A 24,277-nucleotide genomic window follows, 5' to 3' on the forward strand; every position below is an offset into this window, starting at 1 on the left:
GTAAGTGACAGATTGATGTAGCTGTTGGCTTTTTCCCTTGTGAAAAACATTGTAAGTGACATGCAGTCACAAAGTATAACCTAATGATGAATTCTTCTGAGAGTCAAGAAAGCTCCCACCTGGAGGGCCATTCTCTAACAGAGGAGGTACTGCAAAAAATAAAATGTGTCTCTGGAGGCCTAGACAGTAACACGAACATGTTGAGTCCTTTTGGCTTCTATTGTTCTATTCAACTTCCTAATTATAAATTATTTTTTCTTTAGTGAAAATGCAATTTGGGTAGCTGAACTACTGTATTAACTCTTTACAGATGTCCCAGGACCAGTGAGGGAGTAGAATAGACTAAAAGGACCGAATCTTTGGGTATTTCTGTACATTTTCTCGATCTGAACCATTTTTCATCCACACCAATAGGTAGGAAAAAACCAGGTCCTCCCTGTTAGGAACGTGCTACCACTAGAAATCATGACAAATATTTTTTACTCACCAAAGATGATTTGATTTTATCTTGTGGAAACAAATGCCTCATTAATCATTATTCTAGCTTCATGATTTAACACTTAATTTTACATATTACATATTTTAAACAGATGTGGAAATCTGAACTTGATTTGGACACACTGAATCATAATTATGTTAAGTCTTTTCAATTAGTTTATATTTGAGGCAAATAGAAATATGCTGATTCAGATTCTAATTAAAGAAATTAGATGGAAACTAAATTAACAGTTTAAAGAAGAAGAAACTAAAATTTTATCACAAGGGACTGGAAGAAATCTTCAGCTTTATATAGACATATGAAATACATGCTCAAGGTAATATGTTATTAACATTTAGCTCCAAAATAAATATTTGAAATAAATGAGGAAGAGAAGAAGGAGTTGCATATTTTGAAAATAAGAAACTAGAACGAAACTATATTCATAGAAATGTAATTATATGTCTAAATGTAATTATATAGAAGGGATGAAATCACAGTTGATGTCAATTTTTACTGAATGTTATATAGAGCAGATACATGGGCTTGACATGCTAATTGGATGAAACTTAATCAGGTTTGGTAAACAATAAAGAATTTACCCTCCAAACCAAATTTGGAAAAAACCCCACATTCTGATGTATGTTTTGTTTTACACAGAACATCAAAATGACATATATTTGATCTTTATGTCTGTCAACTACTGCCAATAATTGTCATAATCTGGAGTTAGATAAAATTAAACCAGATGCTGAGAATCTGCACATTTCTAAAATTACTATGGTTCTTATGAAGTCAGAAAATTTTATACATCTTTATTAACTGAGGATTTTTCCAATTTTTTAATTAGGCTTTCATTTTATGTACTGCATCCTTAATTTGTAAATAAATGATAAATAATATACTAACATTTAAATCTCACTGACAGTGGTGCTGAAAAAGGGAAACTGGTATGTACAAGGTATCTACAAGGTACTAATAGGTCTGAACAAGAGCTAAGAAATGGAAATATTTAAAAGGAAGTTGGAGAAAGAAATTTTTCTAAGATAAGTATTTATATCTCAAGAGAACAGAAAGGAAAGAGTATGCAGAGGGAATTACTTCAATCAAGGCCCATCAAGAACAGGAGACGAAGGGCAAGTGGACAGAAACAAAGAGAACAAGCAGAAAAATAAAGCAGATGAGACTGAGAGAAACATGCAGATTTATGGAGACAGTTCAGTTTATTTGGGTCACTTTCTTTTTTCTTTGCTTCAGACACAATTGATCATAATGTTGACACACGCTATGTTATCTGTACAAACCTGGTAGGCACTTCTGGCGCTTATGTTCTGTGTTGTGCTGCATGACCGTAATTCTTTCTAAGACACAAGATGAATGTATAGCTTAACTGGCAACTCTAAATTGTATTCTTGATGCATTACTACCATTCCTGCCTTAGTTCACTCTGTTATGACCAGCTGCTCACCTATGTTTATAGTGTTTTCACAACTCACAGAGTTCTGATACAATGTTGGTGTAGAGCAAAGGGAAGTGACAGTTGTAAATCTGAATTGCCTCAGTCTAAAAATCTATATATATGTGATGACAAGGACTCCTGCAAAATTGTGATAAATTATATTTTTCTGTAAGGTTAACTTCCTGATAATGAAGTGAAATCCTGATCTGTCTTCTTACTACTTTGAATTTCTCTGATGAGAAGAGCCATATCCTGGCTACCAGAGGATTCACCTTATAAAAGGGAAATATTTGGAGAGTATATGGCTAATGCAATACTCTGAATCATATCTCTCTGCAGTCTTACCTAAACCTCCATCAGTGAATGTATTTTTAACAAAAAAGAACACTTGGCAGAAGCTACTCAACATTTTGTTGTTCTTGGCTGGTGTTATACTACACTGTGGTATGTCTGTCCATACAAGACTTCAATCATTCCGTCATTTTGGAGTTGAAATAGACATAAGTTTGTCCCATGGAATAGAAGAAGCTATAAGTCCTTTCCTAAAGTGTTACTTGGCAATGTGGTATAGGAATTACTTCTTTATCTTTCAGCTTATAAGAATTTTAACAATACAAGGTTCAAGAAATAATATTAAAAGAGATGTCAAAAATAATATATAAGGTATTGGATAGGTAAGACTATAACCTTTATGTGTCTTGAAAAAAGTTACTATAATTTTTTTGGAATGAACACAATGAGAAGAACTGGGATTTCTGAAACAAGTCATTATTCATGTAGATATAAAAGAAATCATAAAGATGACTGAAGAATTACCTGTGTAATTTTGAACTGGGAGAACTATCATTATGGAAGCATTTTCTAGTGGCATGTCACAGTAGGCTTTTATAAATTAGAGGTGTTATGAAGGTGTCTTAAAATGCCCTTTCCAAGCGCTTCGAAAAGGTTCCCTCGGGCTTAAGGAATGCTCCCAGCCTGTGCTAACCTGGCAGAGGTGTTCGAGGAGCGCAGCTACGATGGGAGCTCCCCTGTGCCACGGCTCGGTGACGGTCGGTGTCCCGGGCAGCCTGCGGCTCACAGGTGATGCAGGAACCACCTGTGTGCAGCCGAACAGCCCAGCCCTACCGAACTCTCGCTCGGGGCTTTCCCCACGGCCGCCTCCTCTCCCGAGCCGGCCCATAGTGCAGGTGCCAGCTCAGCCCTGTTGCGGCAGGAGGAGCCCAGGGGAGCACGGCAGGGTGGTGTGTCAGGACCGAGCCTTCCCTCGACCGGCGGGGAAAGAAGGGGTCGAGGCTGCGCCCCCGCGGACCGGCGCCCGGAGCCCCGCTCCGAACCCGCCCCGCGCCGTGCGGGTGGCGGGGGAGGCGCTGCCGCCGCCGAGGCGGAGCCCCGCTCCCGCCCCGCTCCCGCTCCCGCTCCGCTCCGCCGCTCCCGGCCCCGCTCCCGCCCCATTCCCGCTCCGCTCCGCCGCGGCCCCGCTCCGGCTCCCGCCGCCCCGGCGCGGCGGTCCTGCCGCGCTTTCCCGCCGCGGCTCCGGGCGCCTCCCGCCTCCCAGCATGGACGTGAGGAGAGTGGAGAGCATCTCGGCGCAGCTGGAGGAGGCCAGCTCCACAGGCGGTAGGACGCGGGCAGCACGAGAATGCGAGGCTGCTCCCCGGAGTTATTTGGGGGTCTCGCCCCCCACCTTCGAGCAGCAAGTCTGGCAACTTGGCGTGAGGCGGGGAGGGGGGAGCTGCCTGGCTGCCTGCCTGGCTGCCTGCCTGGGGTAGACGCTCCTGTACAGTCGTGGGGAAATGTGTGTGTGTACCTGGTATCACGGGCTAAGGAGCGCCCAGGGCTTTGCGAATCCCATCCTAAGATGCCTGCTCTGACCTACCTGGTACTTTTGCCTTTGCTGAAATGACTTAGATCTAGGTATGAACGTCCCAGACAAACCATGTACATTCTCTCTAGTTGCCAGTTCCCAGGAGGTAATTTTGGTCAGTCCTACTTACGCACCTCCTTGCTTTGGTCTCCACTGTACTTTTCTGTTGCTTAAGTGACAACTATTTGATGGAGACTAGCTTCTTCTGGTAAGCCAAAGGCTGCATGCTGCTTTTCTCTTCTCTGTATTGCAAACTGCAGTTGCACATTCACCCGAGAAAGGCTAGAGGATAACTTGCATTTTAGGGAAGGAGAAAAGCATGCTTTCTTGCTGTCCTCCACGGTGATTGTGACTTCTGGAGTGTTGAGTGTTTTCCGAGCTATTTAGAAACAAAGTTGTTTGGGTGCAAGGTGTGGACGTTGCTGAAGGAGTTCAAGGTATCTGGTTAAACAAAGACTGGTTGGATAGTTAGTGAAAAACTTTGCAAAACGGGCAATCAAAAACAGTCAGTCATAAATCTTGTAGAAGATGGAAAACTATTTCATATTTCTTGCTGTGCAGCTAGATTTCTCATAAATTGCATGATATCAGTGTAGAATAGCAGCCTTACAAACAAGTTGTTTGAAAGATACAGTGCAATCCCAGCCTTTGCTTGATTTCTGATGGTTCAGAACAGTCTTGTTTGCTAGAAGAGGTTCGCAGCCATATATTCTCTGTTGGATTGTACTTGTTTTTTCTCTTTCCTTAATGTTCTAGCTGTTTTAGTGTGTTAGGTGTGTAGCCCTTCAGATAGGATACCAGATCATTTGCTTTGGAGATAGGGAACCTTTGTAACTGACCGTGCTATCATGCTATCAGTTCAATCATTAATTCATCTTTGCAATTCTTGAAAATTCTGGAAAATAAGTTGCATACTTTGTCATTATGGTTATCCAACAAGGGGCATGGCCACCAAAGTGATACTTGTTGTGATACTTGTCACTGCTTTTCAGCTCCAACTCTCTCAAGTTGTAATTAAGGCTCTTCCTTCCACATATCATTGTCAACCTTACAGTGCTAGTCTGTAAGAGGTCTAAAAGTCAAACTGGTTTTGCATAACACATATATCATCAGTGACAAACATCAGGCAGGCTCTTAGCTGCCTGTGCAACCACCATGCAGGACTGTTTGGGCTAAACAAAGCCGAGGTCATAATTTAGACACAATGGACTTGCACAGCTGCTGTTGAGAAATTATTTGGTTTATGGATCATTATTATAGATTGAAACATAAAGAGAGTTTAGAGCTTACTGTTTTTTCTTACAGGTATAGTTAGCAGTAACAGGACAGTGTCTATACAAAAACTGGAGAAATATGATCCAAATCCATGTCATGCAAGAAATAGATGATATTTTTATGGAAATTGTCTTCAGTTGAGCTTCACATTAGATGTGTTTTCCATTTTGGTTCTCTTGATGTGCATGCTGTGTAGCTTCAGAAATTAATGACAGCTTTAATTCACTTTAAGCTTGTAATGGTGAGTGGCAGTAAGATACACTTACGCACTGTTTTAGAATAAAAAGCAAAATCTGACTGAAACATGAGTTACTGTAAGAAAAACATTGCTCAAAAATAAGTTCTTATGTCAGAAAAAGAACATAGAAAGATTAAAATGACAGCTAAAAGGAAATACCTCCTTTCCTTTGAAGAATGACATACGTTAGATCACCACAACTTATATCTTATCATGAGCTTGATGTTATGTGAAGCTAACAAGTGTTCTAGCTTCAGTCCTCTGGGCTTCCTTCTTATGTGAGAGAGCCAATTTATGTTCATATTCCCATATTTTGTCCCTCTTTCATCTAAACTCTCCCCTCTTCTTCCCTCTTCTCCCCTGCCCTCCTCTCCCCTCTTCTCTCCTCCCTTCTCTCCCTTCTCTATTCTCACTTCTCCCCTCTCTCTTCTTGTCTCCCTCCAGGCTCTTAAACTTTCACCTCATTTCGAGTGCCACCAGCATTTCTGCATGTACCTGTCTGTTGGGTTTTTAACAAGGAAGCATTCAATGGATTTTTTCCCCAAATAGAACCAATGTTTAAAATGTTAGTTGTTTTTAAGTGGTGATGCCTGCAGTAGAGTTGTTACAGGGATTTGATGCTAGTGTACGAGAGTCAGAAAAAGAAATCAACGAAAGTGAGAGTGTTCCTCAGTTTCATTTTTCCAAGTGACATAAAGCCCAAATAACACACAGGCAGCTTAAATTACTAAAATTATTAATGGCAAAGACAAAATTTTATACCTTTTAACAGGTAATAGCTCCATTCGGCTCCCTTCAGCTGCTTTCCCCTTTACATTTACTTGTGCAACTTGCAGGGCATCTTTTAATTCAAGCATTCAAGGGCATTCAAGTTAATGTCAGCTGGAGCACCACTGAGAGTTATTGAAGTAACAGAATGCATCCTCTCTGAAATACTGATCCATTGTAAGGATGAACTGTTTCATCCCTTTGCCCCAAGAAACAGTCCTTATCAATGTCTTATCTGTGAGAAAGCTGCATTTGTGCTAGTGGTAGCCAAATCTGCTGCAGGGTAAAGGCATGCAGTGTCTTGGCAAAATGTGAAGAGCAGAGGGAGGTTATCAGTAAAAGTTTGTGTGGGTAAGAACAAGTTCATTCACAAAATGTCCCATGGGTTCAATATCTAGGACAAACTTAAGCTGTTGGGAATACTAATATGAATAAGACATTATCACAGCAACTGGTTGCTTTGCTTTAGGGTATGATGAATTCAGAATGAGAATTGTGCTGACCGGTATACCCGTCCTTATTCAAACAATAGAAATACTTACAAAAGCCATGGTGTCATTTATGACAAGTTTTGAAGATTTTCTCTGATTAGACAGCACAGTCACAAATTCCTCATGTCAGGAGGCTGTACATTACATCAGAGGCTGTAATCTCTTTTGTGGACCGAAGTTCGACCAAGTTGTACTGTTAAGAAGTGTTTATCTGACTTTACATAGAGTGAAGTATTCTCTGCCATACCTCTTAGAGATCTTGGTGTAATACTGCTCACTTTTGCTTTTAATGAATGACTTACTACTGTTGTTTGAGGCATTCTTAGAAGGCAAAGGAAGGAGTGCTAGAAGGACAAAAAATGACATATTGAAAAAGCTGAAAATAGAAATTTAGAAAAGGGGATGCTAAGAAAAATTATGAAAGTGATAAAAAATACACTGGAAAAAAACCCAAAGATGGGAGGAAGAAAAGAAGGAAACAACTTTTGTATTTCACCCATTGAGATACAAAATTGATTATGTATTTCTGGTATGTATTGGGCAAATTTATTTATATCCCTCTTGGGATTCATCTGACATGATGAAAACCAGGCAGTGACTATCCACATGATTTCAATCATTATTTATATCAGTGTGAAAGCTTTAGTTTGTCTAGGAGCTCCATCCAAAGAACGTGCTGCTGGTCAAAACATGCTACTTTTTATTAATGGTCTGTAGTTTCTAAACACTTTTCATCACTGGACACTTTTAAGATTCAGGTGAACAGTATGCTGGGCATCTTGTCTAGACTGTGCTTGAAGTGTTGCTTCCAAATGCCACATGTCTCTGTGAAATCTGCAAATAGGCAAGAGAAGGAATAAATTAAATGAACTCATGATCTAAGAAAGGAGGTATATGCATAATGCACATGCAAATAGATGCAAATATTTTAAGTGTAAAATATACATCCTGCTCCTGCAGGGTGGAGGAAATAATTAACTCTTGAGAGAATTGACTGAAGCATAAGCCTCTCTATGAAATTTGGCTTCTGCCTCTGTTTCCAGTTCCTCTATTGAGTGAGTTTGTAAAGAAGTGCAAAATACTAGTATAGAGAGTTATATTTGACATAACTGAAAATGCCTTGGCTTTCCATCAAGATCAATTTTGTATCACGTAAGTATTAATTTTCAAAAAATACAGCTTTCTTATTCATTATTCTGTGTTTCAAGGTTATTACCCATGCTCAGAGAGTCGATGTATAAATAACTGAAAATCTGGTCAAGTTTCAGGTATATTTGGCTTAGAGAATTGATGCTTTCCAGGTGTTTTTCGACATTGTAAAATACAAAGACTCAGATATGGTACCTAGAGTTAGTGCAGCCATCAGAGAAGTAGCCAGTGTGTGTCATGGAAAGCTTTTACAGTGTATCAGATGAGCACTTAGGACTTCTGCTTTGGGTTGGAGCTGAATATTTGATCCCTGCAGCATTCAGCTGTAATCTATCCCATCTCAGCCTCTCAGTTTGCCATTGTGATTTATTCAGAATCTTTGGCACTTGAAAAAGAAAGTATCTAAAAATACAACAACGCCTGATTGCTTCACTATTTCATAGATATGTGCATTCCTGCCAGGCTATCCTACTATCCTTCCCCCACCCCCTCCCCAATTCTTCTTTTGAGTATGAAAATAGACTGTATTTGAAATCTTCCTTGCCCAGAAAATGCCGGCCATTTATTGTCTCCTATTAGCAGAGGCCATTACTCCTATTTGAGATGAGAGAGAAAACATTGGCACAAGTTTGTGGTCTTGGAGGTCAAGGGGCCGAATCGATTTTTCAGTAGTTGTAGTCAATGCAATTTGAAACAAGTAGGAGTCCCTTCTCTATTAGCACACACTTTAATTAATAGGCTTGGGCCTATTCTGGAATATAAGGAGTGCAGATATCAAAAGCTTCATTCTTTGGAGCACAGTGTGCTAGTGTAGGTGGAAGTAGTTAATAGTGAGGTTAATGGATAGTTCGTCTCTATATTTGGCCCGAACTATAATGTGTGGCTGCATCAAAAGTAAAAGAACAAAAGGTTGGCATAGGCATTAGTTCTTTTGATAGTAGTTCTTTCAGAATCCTGGTTTCTCTGGCTAGATCTTTGCTTGCTATTGCTTTGATGGCTAGGTAGTATTTGGCCTAGATTTCCCACTGAGTACATCAGGTGGAATGTGGAAGAGAAGCAAAGCAAAAGTGTATGGAATGTATGTTTTTTAAATTGTATTACAGGAGTCTTGGGATCATAGACATCATGGTTTGACTTTTTTTTTCTTCATTTTCCATTCTCACACTCTAGGGGAGAGATCGTTTCTGTGTTACCACCTTCATGCCTGCAGCAGCAGATGAGGTTGGGCTCTAGACTTGCTTTGATGAATTTAGGAGATCTGTAAACAGCTATAAACTGGCAGCAGTTTAAAATATGCGGTTGGGTTGGCAGTATATTGAATCCATTCACCTCTAAGAATAAACCCAAACACAGAATAAAAGCTGTAGATCTGAACACATACTGTGTTTTATTTCTGGCAGCCCAGCAGTTTTAATATGGTATTAAAAGGAACTTTCTGCCGGAATTCTGAAAATAGTGTTTCTCTTTTATATTTTTTTTTCACCTATAAAACGAATTTCTTTGGAGGTGCAGTTTATAGTTGTGATCCCCTTTATATGTTTATAATTTATATTGCAGCAACATAAACAGTGGTTTAAAAGTCATAGGTGCTCGTGTGTCTGCTGGAGAAATGAGCTGCAGGTGGAAGGCAAGATAACAGAGAATTTTAAAATATAAACATTTTACTGTGTTAAGAACAATGAATCATGTTTAAATGTTTGGATTTTATTATAGGAGAAAATATCTTTGTAAACCTGGTATTTTTCAGCAAATAATGTGTAGTCCCTGAGCATAGTTAAATGCCTGGAACTATACAGCACATTCTACTGTATGGCACAAAATGACTAGGTGGTGGCAGCATACAAAGAGTTATTCCAGCTTAAAGGCTTTGATTGTCCTTAGACATAGACTGCAAGTGCTTACTCTGTTTCATAATCAGTAAGAAAGAGTTTGGTATTTCAATGATAGGGAAAAAGACCAATTTTACTGACACAGTTTTTTGTTCTCACAATTTTCAGTTACCTTTCCAGCAGAGAGAATTTTTATGAATATCACTGTAGTCTTTAGGCAAATATTTTTCTTATTTTTTGAATCAAACTTTTGTTAATAATCCAGAAGAAACATTTAGGATTTATTAGAAAGGTAGACAGTCACCATAAACTGTGATGATGGGTTTGGTTCTTCACAGTGAGTACAACCAGAACAGCATTCATCACAGTAAATCATCTGATTATCATGACTATTCCTAAACCCTTTGATACCTGTGGGAATACTTGCCATTAATAAGGATTTCTCATTTTTAAAATTAAATGTAATTATTTGACTTAGAAGTTTTACTATTACAGTGTATGTTATAATAAAAACGCATTGAAAGACAATATGGTGCCAAACAGAAGATAAACATTATATGAAGATCTCTTCTAAATGGACAATGTCCTAAATACTTGCAGTAAGTTGGAACAGAGGAAGAAATTAGATTTCTTTTAAAAATTTTAACATACTTGCTTGATGCAATTTTAAACAATGACCTTCAGAGTCACAGTCTTCATCACATCTGTAAGATACAAGCATTAGTTAAACTGAACACTGAGGTTTGGAATTTTACAGTATGTAGAGATGTCTGTGTACATACTAAGTACCATGTATGTATGGCCAAACTTCATGGTGTAATGGTGAGCACTCTGGACTCTGGATCACAAGGTCGTGAGTTCGAGTCTCAGTGGAGACCATACCAGGCAGTTTAATGCCTCCCTGCCATCCCATCCTGTCAGATCTGGGATGTTCAGCAGGGTCAGCCCTGGTCAGTATCGGAGGCTGTGACAGTCCTGAGAACTTCACTGTCACTGTCCAAGCTTGCTCAGCCATGGCAGATGGACCTTAGGACTGAAACGGTGGCGCCAGTTCTTCGCACGCTGAGCTTCACCTAAAAAATCCACTGCACAGGCTCTAAGGGCACACCCCCACCTGGGGAGAGCCCTGCCCCAAATCTGCGTTTGCGAAGTTTGGCCATACATACATACTGAGCATAAGAAACCACATGGTATGGAACATCCCTTAGACCAGTTCAGATGAGCTGTCTCAGTACTGTTCCCTCCCAGCTTAAGTACCATAGATTAACAATTTATAGTCATATTATCAAAATACCTGGACCAGCACTACTATAATGCTTTCTTTGCATGAATGTTGCAGCCATAATTTCAAAGAATATCCTAGAAAGGATTGGTATTTTTTTGAGACTTTCAGTGTGCCAAAGCCTGTTGTATTAATTACTTGGTGTTTTGCAGCAGCAGGTGCTCCCTCCCTGTCCAGGTGCTGAGGTGGGCCAGGGAAAGCCCCTGCACACACACACAGTTAAGGCTATTGCTGGCAGGAACATCCTTGTCTATGTGCACGTGGTTTTCCAGTGCAGAGGGTTGTTGGGAGAGTGAAAAGTACGCTGTGGGATTGCAGTCCCTGCCTAAGCTGTTAGAAGAAAGAAGACGATAAAGATCAAGGAATGCCCTTTATGTGTGTGACTCCACTGGTAGCTGAGCAATTGGACTCTGGGTTATGCTGTTCTGTTGCCTTTAGATGGAGATAATTAAATCCTGTTTATCTTAAAGTAAGGAGGAGAAAAATCCTTAAAGAATAATCCTTTAAAGCAATATAAAATATGTATATTAAGGAGATCCAACCACAGAACCATGTTTTGCTCCACTGTGTGCTGGTAGCAGTATGATAGGTGTTTTCATAGACCACCACAGGTCTTGAGTTTTGACAGTGTAGGTGGTTTTAACCAGGTGATACCTGATGCTCTTAATCATTCTGACTACACTCTTTATATTCTGTGTATTATTTTCCCAGTTGATTTACAGACATTTGAGGTTATTTTGTTGTGTTCTCTGATGCAGCACAGTAAAAAGTATTACCCATTGTAATGCTGTCAATAGAGAAAGATAAATCTAGGCTGTTTGTTCAGGGTGTTGTATGCTGGCAACATCCACCTGCTGGTAACTGAGACAAATACACAGTAAAGTTCATTGTTATTTTTTAAAAGATGCTGTAATTGACATACACACACTGACTATTGGGTGCTGCCCTGATTTCTGCACAACTAGAGTCTGCAGTTTACCAAATCCAAGATGCCTAAGAAAAAATTATAATAAAAACAAAGTAGGTATGCAAGTTGTGAGGATGTGCAGTATGATTAAGATACAAAGAATTTCATGTTACTGTTTCAGTAACTAGGTCTGCTTTATATACCGCATCATTCTTTGATCTTTGTGATGGTGAAGTGGGGTTTTCCTGTTTTGCTTTTTGAAATATGCCACATTGTGCAGTCATCTTCCCAGCCTACCATCCAGACCTGGGAAAATGAGCACCCTCTGTGGCTAGGACTATCCACTCACTCCATTGTTTGCTTCAAAGCTATTGCTTCCAGTCTCTCTACAACTATGAATTTGTTTCTCTACACGGGAGATGAGAAAGAGGAGGTCAGATAGTAGGATGGACTTGGTAGATAGATGACTGGTTTTGCCCTTTCTGCCTTCTGTTACATGGTGATGATACTCTTTGCAGGAGATTGACACCTCCAGCCCTTTCAAGCAATGGCTCCTGCTTTTGCCTCTGCTTGTTGCATGGAAGGCACAAGTGAGTCCCTCTCCTGAACGATCACTTTCTCACCTTTTTTGCATATTGTTTTTCCTCAGAGGGATGTTATTTTGAAATTATGAACTTCTTTCTAGGTTGGTTGGTTGTCAGTGAAAGGAGAGGAGTGTAGGTGTTACATCCAGTGTAACTGGTGGATCTCTAATGCATGTTTTATATAAAATGAAATTCTGATAGACTTGGAGGAAAAACAGTAAGTGGAGGTTAAGGTGATGAGGGAACAGACATGACTGAGGGTGACAAAGTCTTTACATGGCACATCTGCTGTTAAGTTTTGCCCCAGTACATTAAGCCTTTATTAAAAATATGAACTAGTAGGACTTAAAATTTTACAGATTTATACTTAAATACCTTGCTTAATTACTTAACTTGCAGAATTTAATAGCATTTAGATATTATTTAGACTCATAAAAATCTCTGTGTCAGTTACATATTTTGTTTGCATTCAGCTAATTTTCTGTTTCTAAAAAAAGATAACTTCCTATTAACTAAAGTCTTTGAGCCACCCTAGACTTCTTGAGAATCAGTAACTTTCTTCTTTCCCAAAGGTAGGAGAGGTATTCAGCTAAAACTTCATGTTGTTTTAAAAAACCCCAAACCTCTACTTGTAATTTAGCTGTATGTTTTACTTTGTCAGGGGTCAAAAAGGACTGCCTATACTTAGAAAAATTCAAGAACATTTTTGACCTGTTCTGAGTAGAAAGAAAAACTATATTAAAGGGGTAAGTAAATTTCTAACATCTTATTATGTAGTGTTTTATCAGCAGTCACTTTAATCAACAGCACTTAAATTATTACCAGGGTGTCAATGTGTTAGGATATTTTCAATTGAAGAATTCAGAAGAAAGTAGGGGGGGTTTGTGTTTTTCTTTTCAAGAACCCAAAACATTAATGGTATGGTTGCATGTAAGCTGCATCACACAGAGTATGTACAGATATTCTGTCAGTTAGGAGACCAATTCCTCACGGAAAATGAACAAAAAAGTTGATGTCATTATCAAACCACTGCTTGGTAAATGGCAACATACAATGCTGATTGTGTAGATGATATATTTTCCATTCTGCAGGTGTTGTGTTAGACTAAATATATATTCGATAGTAAACATACAGTTCATTAGATCACTGATACCAGTTTCTTGTTGTGATAACACTAAAACAATGGTTTGCATTCCAAGAAGGGTGTGTATTGATTAAATGCACCTCGCACTTAAGCTATTAATATAGATCTTCTGGATCCATCAGTGCCTGTTTTATTATGATTAAAAGCCCTGATCTTGCAACAGTTGCAGTGCAGTGCAGCATTTGCAATGGAGAATTATCCTGTTGTACTTAAAGGTACTTGCTTGTAAGTGTTTGAACAGGTAACTTTAGTCCTTCAAATTCTGAAACTTCTCAGAAGAGAAAGGACGAAACAAAGCTTTTCTCTCTTCCTGCATAGTCCATAATTTCATAAACTAAAAATGGGGCTGTAGAGGGTACTTAACTATATTGACAATACATCTTGTAATATTAATGTAATGTTGTCATGCTAATACAATGGGAAAAAAAGAGAAATAAATGGAAATAGCAGAAGAAAATCTGTTTACCTGCTGAAAATACTGGAGAGTTTTCTACATCAAATCACCAAAACTGCAACTTTTAAGAGTCAGTTAAATATTTGCTTTCTAGGAAACAAAACATTTCAGGGAATGCTGAGATTTTTGTGTAATATCTCAATTTGAGAAACCTGTATTTTAATAAAATATCCCAACACCACTAACAAAGTTGTGAATTTTCTGGCTGAGGACAAAATAAGCAGGCATATATTCAGTCGAGTTTCTGTATATGTATTTCTCTCTGAATGCTAGGCAGACAGTGATTAACCAGGCTGACTATGTACAACTGTATGTAATCCATACAGCCTACTCAGGGCAGAAGGGTGATGATAAATCCAGCTCAAAATTTTTATTACATTGGATTTCATTTGTACTTTTCAGATAAAAGTAATAAAAACTGGAATCACAGAGATATAGTTTTGAAGAGAGGCAGAGAAGTCTTCTTGTTTATCCTTTTGCCCCAAGGCAGGATCAAACATGCATATGGTAGTTCAAACAACTTTTTGTTTAATGAGCTTAAAATTCTGGGTACTTACTACCAGGCGCTCCATGTCATTGCTAGTTCATCTATTCTAGATTTTATCTTTCCTTATACAAACTTTTTCCTAGTTCTAAAGTAAATCTTCTTACATTTAAAACCTGCTACTCAAAATGGACATAAACATTTTTTGTTATACATTAGATATTTGTCTTATTTATACTTTCAAGTATGAACTGCTCTCCCTTCTCCAGCAGCCTTCCACCTGTCCTCAGTCTGTGATTTAATGTGATCAGTGCCTTCCCAGATATGCTGTTGTCACCTAAGCAGTTTTTCTCCATTCTGCTTCTACAAGATAGATTATTTCTCTGGAAATTTACTTGATGTCTTCTACATTATCCTTTACAAATGATAACTAAATTTTGATTGTTGCTTTTTATCTTCTAACTTCCAAACCTTTTGGAAGTTATTGACTATGGTGCTTGAAATTAGAATATTAAATGTAGGGTACAGATAGAATCATAGAATCATGGAATCAAACAGGTTGGAAAAGACCTCTGAGATCACCAAGTCCAACCCTTGTTCCACTACCACTGCAGTTACTAGATCATGGCACTAAGTGCCACATCCAGTCTCATCTTAAAAACCTCCAGGGATGGATAACCCACCACTTTGTTGGGCAGCCCATTCCAATGCCTGATTACCCTCTCAGTAAAGCATTTCTTCCTAATATCCAGCCTAACCTTCCCCTGCTAGAGCTTAAGATCATACTCTCCTGTCTTACTGATCATTTCCTGGGAGAAAAGGCCAATCCCCACCTGGCTACAACACCCTTTCAGAAAGTTGTAGGGAGTGATAAGGTCTCCTCTGAGCCTCCTCTTCTCCAGGCTAAACAACCCCAGCTCCCTCAGCCTCTCTCCATAGGACCTATGCTCCAGTCCCTTCACCAGCCTCGTTGTTCTTCTCTGGACCTGCTCCAGCACCTCAACATCCCTCATGAGCTGAGAGGCCCAGAACTGAACACAGTACTCAAGGTGTGGCCTCACCAACGCAGAGTACAGGGGAAGGATCACTGCCCCGGTCCTGCTGGCCACGCTATTTTTGATACAGGCCAGGATGCCATTGGCCTTCTTGGCCACCTGGGCACACTTGTTGGCTCCTGTTCAGATTCCTGTCAATCCAGACTCCCAGGTCCCTTTCTGCCTGTCTACTCTCTAGCCACTCTGTGCCCAGTTTGTAGTGATCCATGGGATTGTTGTGACCAAACTTAGTCCCAGGTGTTTCTGCCTTGCACTAAGGAGAGATTCCAGCTTTCCCCTGTTGATGGCGATTCTTCTCATCCTACAACAGCTCTGTAGAAGTTATTGCTTATGTGAAGATGAGATAAGCAACACCCAGTTCCTGATGGATCAGAGGAACAATCAGTGTAGGGTAAGTTATGTCCTTGCAGTGCACAAATTTTTTCTTTGTATGAAGCAGCTCTCAAGAATTTGGGATGAGGTAGGAATCATTGTCTTGCAAGAAATAACAACAATCAACTTTCCTCCATTTCTGTGGGAAGATTCATAAAAGACTGCAGGAAATCTAAAGGGCTTCTAGAACTTGTCTCTTTTATGATCTGAATAGATATTCCAAATAGATAGAGAAGCACAGCTTCAACTTGCACTGCTTTCCAGATATTTATTGGATTTGGATCTTCAGAAAGAAAACTTTGTCAGTGACCTTTTTATGAACTCTATCTTTTCTAAGAATATTTTAGCTCTTAAACATTTGATATGCAGTATGAACTTCTTAGTTCTCTCTTCCATAAATAAAAACTGAAGACAGTTACTTTAAACATTTTTTAACATGAAAAGTCAATGTCACAGGCAGTAGCAAAGCTTTTGAAGTTTCAAACACTTCTTATTCAGATTATTTTTATCAGTGCTGTACCATCTCACACTTGGTAAGATGTGCCTCCGCTTTTATGAGTGTCTTTATTAAACGTTATTATAATGATAAAATAGGGTGTGCTCATTTCTCCCTCATTTTTCAAGGCTGATGTATTTAGGAGGCTTTAATCAAGAAAGATGTCATATATTTTGACTTTAATACCAGCCTAAGCCTTTCTAGTTGTAATTTTTGGTGTACATACTCCAGAATTATTTAACTTTTGTCCATCGCCTGATTAAAACCACCACTAGAATAGCACTTGAAAACAGATGACCATAGAGGATTTATTATTTGTCTTTTCCAAAAGCATTTTTATGGTTTGGTGGTTTAGGGATTTAGTTATTTCAGCTTGAAGTTCCAGGAGGGTTCTAGTGATAGCTAGTCTGTGGATGTTAATAAATTAAACTGTATGTTTGAATTCAGTTGTTGAGATGTGATAAAGCTGTTTTAACAAGCCCAGGCAGACACTTTTATCAGGCAGTCTCTGGAGGCACAGAGCTGGTGCTCTGGCTTTGCACCAATCAGCATTTCTTACATTGGCTTTGCTGGGAAAATGTTACATTTGATTTTTATATTAATATATAGCATCATCTTCTTTTCTGTATATCTTGCAACTTCACAACATTTTGGTTGACAGTTATTTCTTAGCATTCATCACAACTAGTATATTTTATACATTGTGTTTCCTTGTCTTCATAGCATTTATTCTCCCTTTGAATTTTATTTGCAGCATTCTGCAAATGTATCAGACTAGCACTGCCCTATTCCTTCAGAACAGTTTTGTTGACCTTAGGTGGAAATAAAGTGTACAGTGAGTTCTATTTGTCATGCCCGTTTCTGTATAACTTGTTATTACTCTAGTCATTAGTCTTTTTATTAAATTCTTAAGCCAGTACCTGTGTACCTTTGATAGTATTGTGAAGTGAAGAACTACATTATTCTTTTATGATAGGCTCACAATGCTTTTTGATTAGAATTCTCACCATCTTAAAATAAAATTACTGGACACTTTTTGAAATCCTGAGAATAACTCATAAGAGATAGAGAAATTAAATTGGGAAGTCTTAGTAGGAAAACAGTAACTTTGTCAGTTACTATGCCCAAATATGGGAAAATATGGGAAATAGTAGCTCAGAATAGCAGTGTGAAATGGGGATAATGAGTAATAGTGACTGATAATTTTTACAGGGTTTTACTTCAGACTAGCTCTAGTCTGGTTGGATTGACTAAATGCCTGCTAATGTGTGTAGTGCATTAAGTAAACTTCTGGAACACATCTTCCCACTTAGTTTCACCTAAAAGAATCAAATTTGTGCATTCAAAGTGCATTTCATGATGTGAACTATTAGGTGACTTCTGAAAGTACGTTCCTGATCTAAATGGAAAACCTCATATGTCCATGTGTCAGAGCACTGTGGGAACTTTCCCATTCTCTGGGGCGCAGAAATTGTGTAAGTTGGTTGTAGCACATTTTTGTCTCCTTTGCAGAATTCAAATGTGATTCTTTCTAGCTCAGTGTATTAATGGAGACATGTTTAAGGACAATCCTAGTGCTTTAGGGAAGTTTGTTAAGGATTAGGCCGACTTATTTTAGGATTTACTACATTAATATCACCAAAATTGTGTCTTTTTAGAACTGAATTTTCTGTCAGAGATTTTCTTAACATCTAATCACCATTACCAACCATTAACATCACTACACAGTAGCTGCTTCTCATTATCTGATAGCTGCTATCACTTGCTTGATTGACAATTTGCAATTAATTCTTATTGTGTGTATTCAGGCTGCTCATTTAGTAGTGACTGGAACAGCACATGTGCAGAACATATTACAGAACTTCCATCAATGAAATGCCTTCTTGAATAGGAAAATGTATAACTGTGTCAAAAATTAACATCAGAGATATCAAAAGCAGAATATGTGCTACAGTTTCAGTGGTGGGCTTGGTAAATACACTGTCTTAGACTGGCTATGTTGCAGACAGTTCTGTATCTGGAAGGAGACACACCCTGGTAACTTCTTGTAATTTCTGTGTTTCAGGATGCAATTTCTTGCTCAGAGAGAATATACAAAGTCAATAAAAACCCAGAGAGAAAATTAAGTCAATAGCACCGCAAAGAGTATAACCCTGCTTGGTTTCACTATTTTTATAAATTACATTAGTTCATGTTAGTTTGTTATGGCACTAGAGTTGGAACTTCTAAAATACAATGCCAAAATACAGCTTGTTAAATGTTTCAAGGCTGTTTTTAAGTACTTCTATAGTTTGAACATAGCCATTGGGTAGGGTTTTCCATTTACACCATGGCTTTGGACTATAGTATTAGCACTGTTTGCTATGGGAATAGCCACAAAGCCAAATTAACTTAATTTCATTTTTGTCATATTTTCAAGCTCCAAAACTACACCTTGCAATTTCTACAATAGGAATGCTGGGACCAGGTGACCTCTGAAGATTCCTCCCACCTCAACCACTGTGTTGATGGTGGGACTGAAGCAGACAACATTTTTTTTAAAAGTGTACATTAATTGTAATTAAATTTCCTGGTATACTTGTGTGTTTTCCTTTGTATTTTTCATCTTTGTTTGTGTTTCTATTCATAGTTTTGTATATAAAAAGTTATTTCAGAATGGTTGTCACTGAGGAGAAGAAAAAACTGGATGAATATTTTTAAGCAAATCTCAGGGAAGACTGGAATTATATATTAAATTGGTAGAGTGATTCTGCAGTGAACGTTTAATCAATAGTTCATGGGTTGGAAATGAATGGTTTTAGGTGTTCAGAGTTAAGTAATTCAGTTCTCAGTTAGAGGCATATATAGACACATCAAAAAGAACAGTGTCCTTTAATATCTTCTCTGAGATGTAGGCACTCAAGCATTATATATAATTGGCATGATCTACCTGAAACTAATTTCAAGAATGAGCTGTTGTGTTAATATAGTTTCCTTATGCAAGTTTTGTATGCTTTAGAATAGGATCTGTTCTCTTTGCCATTTCTCTAGAGGTCTTGATGTGTCTGTTCAACCTTGTTGGTCACCTGTTTTTGTGAACAGCCTTCAGATGCCTAGGTGAGCATTAGTAGCTGGAGATCTGAACCATCAGTGTGGAACTGTTGGATCTGTAGGCATATGAATGTAGAGCATGAAAGAAAACAAAAATAATTTAATTTTCTGTTTCACTGTGTCTGTGTGTATGGTATTTGATAGTGTTGTACATCCATAGTATCCCTAAATAAACTTAGCAGTAATATAAACATACTGATGTGAGGTAAAATAAAGATAATGGGTTTTGCAGAATTGTTCAAAACCTAAGGCTGAGATGTGTACTGAGCTGTCATCTTTTCCCAGCGAAAACATAAACCAATTTAGGGGTTCTAGAGCTATTCTGCACTTTTCACTTTAAGTGATTTTGAAAGTTTCTAATCTGTTATAGCCCACAGCAACAACATCTAGATATTACATAATGACCCACTTAAGCAATGCAGTCAGATGCTGTGAGACTGCATTAACTCACATAGAGAAGATGTTTGCAGTCAAGACAAAGAATTTTGCTGTTACTAGTTGAATGCAGGGAGCTGCTCAGCTGAGCTCATGTTAATTTTAGCCTATTTTATAAAGAAAAATATTTGGACATTGTATCGTACTATAAGCCAGAACATTTTCCTCTTCATCTTTATTTGAAAATGCAGGAAATTTTCACCTAATGCAAAGTTTGGTCTTTAGTGCTAGGTGGGATACTGATATCCTGATTGTAGTTTTGTTTCTATTTCTTTTTTTTAGTGCTGATGGAAAAAGGAATTTTTAGTTCTTAAATTTTATTACTAAACACTATTGTGTTAATGAAAAACATATGAAAATGAGGCAAATATATGAGCTGAAATGTTCGTACTTTTAGGAACTTTCTTTCCCTGTATAGGGAATGGTATTGCATAGGACTTGATCATTCTTAAAGCATAGTACCGATATTGTTTGCATGCGTTTGTTACCTGACTAAAAATTAAGCAAAAAAAAACCCCCAACACACACACACACACACACACACACACACACACACACACACACACACACACACACACACAAACTCCCAACTTTTTAAATTTTTCCAAAGAGTTTCAATTTCAAATTTTGATTATCAGTTTATATTTTATATTGAAAGCACACATAGGAAAATTATCCATTAGATTTTAGAGACTCATAGGAGTTTAAAAGGAGTTTAATACTCTGAAATGGTTCTGATGGGCATAGTAGCTCTCTAACAGTTCTGAAGGCAAGACAAACTTTAATGAATGTCTTCAGACCTGAATGTCCTATACCAGAAACTTCAGTGAAACATTTGGTGAAAGTATCTTTCCATGCTGAAAATATATATTAGAACTTTTCAGTACTGTACCAGTTATTTTAGTAGACAGAAGGTATATATTCAGTCAGTTCAATAAATAGTTTCCTTATTAGAAAAAAAAATCAAAGTGTGAATAAAAACAAAATCCTTAATGATGAAAATCCTTAAAGATGAAAATTAGGATTTCCACATAATAAAATGTGGCTACAGCTGTACATCAAATAAATGACCAAATATTGTAAGAATTAAAACCACATAAAAAACTTACAGGAAATACTGCAACTATTATGCTTGAGCTTTTTAGTACACCTACTCATATTAGATCTGTTAATTTGATTCTACATTTTGGCTAAAAAAATAGACTAAATTGTCTACCATAATCATCTGTTTTTTGTTTTGATGTGGTGGTTTGGGTTTATTTGTTTTTTGGGGGTTTTTTTATGTGGGTTTGTTTGGTCTTTTTTAAAATATAGTTAAAATCAAAGTGCTTCAACTTTTTATCCAATTTTTATTTTGATCATGGCAACTGCATAACTATATTATGAATATTCTTGCCCTTCCACACCAGCTAAGGAAATAATTGGTATTTACTGACCAAACCTCCCATGGATAACAGACTATCAGAAAACAGCTTCTCCCCAAGCAGGGAAGGTCCAGTTTCTTGAAGTGTGCTGTATTTGCAGTGGAAAGCTCTGTAGTGCTGCTTGGTGAAGTCTCAAGAAGTGTAAAAGAAGTGAATGACCAGGATGGAAAAAGTGGTGTTAGGATTTTGCATGGAGTAATGCATTTCCTGGGACAGGTGTTGTATCCAAACTCATGGAGTCATAACTGCAGAGAACAGTATGGTTGGGATTACAGAGACCCAGGCTGAGTAAAATTACTTGTTTCTGAAAAACCCTCCTGACTGACACAAAATGGAGTTGTGGAATTTTGGAACTCCTTTGCTATAAACACCTTAACTCAACATAGGAGTGTCATCCACGGAAGAGACAAGTCATAAAATCTGACTGAATTTATGCTTGAAAAGTAAAAATATTAAAGGTATTTTTAATCAGGAGAGAGCTTGCACTCTTGCTCATCTCCTTCAAGCTCCATGACGTGATGACACTACTGAAGATGGAAATCTGTGCTTCAGACTGCAAGAAAAAGGTATTCAGAAGAGTAGTTATATTAGCTTGCTCCCTTTCACCACATTAGTGTAGAGCCCCTTCAAGATCATGATTTCTGCATTCATTAAATATGATGACTGTTAATACTAGCTTAGGGCAATCGGGGGATACATGAAACCTTAATTAAAGCTAGTGCTATGTGCTGCATGTGGGCATCACCTTTAGGAACTAAACCCATCTAAATTCAGTTATAAAGCTCTGGAACTAGTAAACTGACAGTGATTTGGAGCTGGGAATTACTGCAGTAATTTATTATTTTACATTGCTTCTTCTGTCTTGCAAGCAAGTTTATCTTTCCAGTTTGGGGCATAATTGGTATTGAAAGTTTAGCCCACTTTTTTTTTTTTTTTTTAAAGGATCCCATGTATTAAGTAGAAGTTAATGACCCAGTAATTACTTTAATGTGGATGATAGTTTTGGATACTATCCTGTGATTAATTTGCTGTTCATCTAGGGAAGGATTCTCATAACTAGTAATAAAGGAAGCACTTAGATTTTAGGATGTTTTTATCAAAGAGCAACTTTTTGTGCTTTTATGTGATTATTTTATAACAGCTCTTCTATCTTTTGAGTGCTCTAAACACTTGTTGAAAGCACATTTGATACTTTAAACTTTTGAACCAATTGATAGTTTTCATGCTTTTCTTTCTCTTTCTATATGTTTAAATATGTATGATATAAAGACACATTGCATCAGGCCTTACTAGATCTGTATTCAGACTGAAAATTGAAAAATAATTGAATGGGGGAGAAGAAAAAGAGGCAGAGATCTCATCTATCTTCCCATCATTGACATTTTTTTTTGATGCAGAAGTTTTTATGATGAATGGATATCTATCTGTATGACTTAGTCATTAAAATGTTATATAGCAGTTGATTTGCACTGTAACAGTAAAGGAGCATAGGTCTGATGCCGCACACTCTGTGCATAATGGGGTATCAAAACCAGGTTACCAGTTACCTGGCTGCCTAGTTCATCCTTCTGCTCAATTAGCCCAAGATCTTCATTTCTATGAGCTAGCAAAGTTTAGTTACATATAAATAATAAACACTTATTATTTTTATAAATAATAATAAGCAGGTTAGATGGAATAAGCCAAATGCATTGCTGTTCTATTCAAATTCTAATTCAACCTTTAACAAAACAAAACAAATACTGATGTTAGGTCCTCTGTCCATAGAGCTTTTATGGATTCCTATAAAAATTCTGCACCCTTGAGGGCTTGCAAACTTAGACTCACTAAAGCTGTTTGCTATTTAGCAACCTCCTAATGAAGTAACTTAGATAAGGTTGACTCACGTTCAGTGGCATTATGGTTCTTAACTTCCCTTGATGATTAATTCAATTTTTAGAGACATTTTTCCTCCTATTCTTAATGCCAGTAATTTACTTAAACAGCAAAAAGAAAAGAAAAAAAACCCTTTAGGCATTAGAAGGGAAAGTAGTATTCTGAATCCTCTGCTTGTCTCTGTGGAAATCTTCAGGTGTAATTGTTCTTTTTCACTGACATAAAATTTCAAGGGTTCTGCAGAGAATAGCAGTTGTTCTAAAATAGAATTGTACTGTTCAAAGTGCACTACAGGGTCCTAAATTCTCCTGTGAGTTGTCCTTCTATAAAAAGGAGATTGAGACTAAATTCTGAGATTATGAGCAATTTTGTAAGATGAATTTCAAATAAGATTGTCCTGGCAAGAGCAATAGAAGAGTTTTTATGTTTTGTTTCATGATTGAGACATTCAGCAGCACTTCACACAAATATACAGGGTTTTGCAAATATGGCAAACAGAGAATTGTCTGTTTTTTGCCACGACCATTAAAGGTTTCCAGACTGTGTCATGGTACTATAAGGAAGAAAAAAATTACCAGGTTTCTATTGGTCAAATCACAGAATTATGACAAGTTTCATTTTCTCTAGTCTCAACTAATTATTTTTAATTTTAAAAACACTTTCACTTTCTTATATTGCCTCTTAGAAAATTCTTGTGGCAATTTGAAAACCATCCATTCCCAGCACATTGTTTTATCTTATTGGACCCCAAAGCGTTTTTATAGTCATGACAGGTTCAGTCTTCTGTGTAAAGGAATTGGGGTTTGCTTGGACTTCCTTTGGATATAGAAAGATACCAACCTCTATTTCTACCCTTCTGCCATTCCTTGACTTGATTCTTTTGAAGGCTCAGAAAAATATTAAAACTTTACAGCAAGAAAGAACTATGCTGAAATTTCACAAAAGTAAGAGAAGGCCATGATCAACATCAGTTTCTGATTGAACTGCAATACACCGTTTTGGCTCAAACACTAAAATAATCTGATGCTTTTCCTTTGCTTGCGTGCTTTTTGAAGACAAAAAAGGGAAAATATTCTGCCTAGTTCACACAGATCACTGGGAAACACCACAGCTTAGGAGAATTG

The 24,277-nt window shown here is 37.7% G+C and overlaps 1 protein-coding gene across 1 annotated transcript in view; it reads left to right on the forward strand.

Moving 5' to 3' along the window:
* Window positions 1–3,395: 3,395 nt before the first annotated feature.
* Window positions 3,396–24,277, forward strand: part of KCNIP4 (potassium voltage-gated channel interacting protein 4) — a 403,843-nt gene continuing 382,961 nt past the window's right edge. Inside the window, exon 1 of the mRNA XM_071556707.1 lies at window positions 3,396–3,554. Within this exon, the coding sequence (XP_071412808.1) occupies window positions 3,494–3,554 (61 nt within the window). The 5' untranslated portion in view covers window positions 3,396–3,493. The remainder of the gene's footprint in view (window positions 3,555–24,277) is intronic.

The sequence above is a fragment of the Pithys albifrons genome, chromosome 5 (assembly GCF_047495875.1).
Source record: "Pithys albifrons albifrons isolate INPA30051 chromosome 5, PitAlb_v1, whole genome shotgun sequence".
In the NCBI taxonomy this organism is placed as follows: Eukaryota; Metazoa; Chordata; class Aves; order Passeriformes; family Thamnophilidae; genus Pithys; species Pithys albifrons.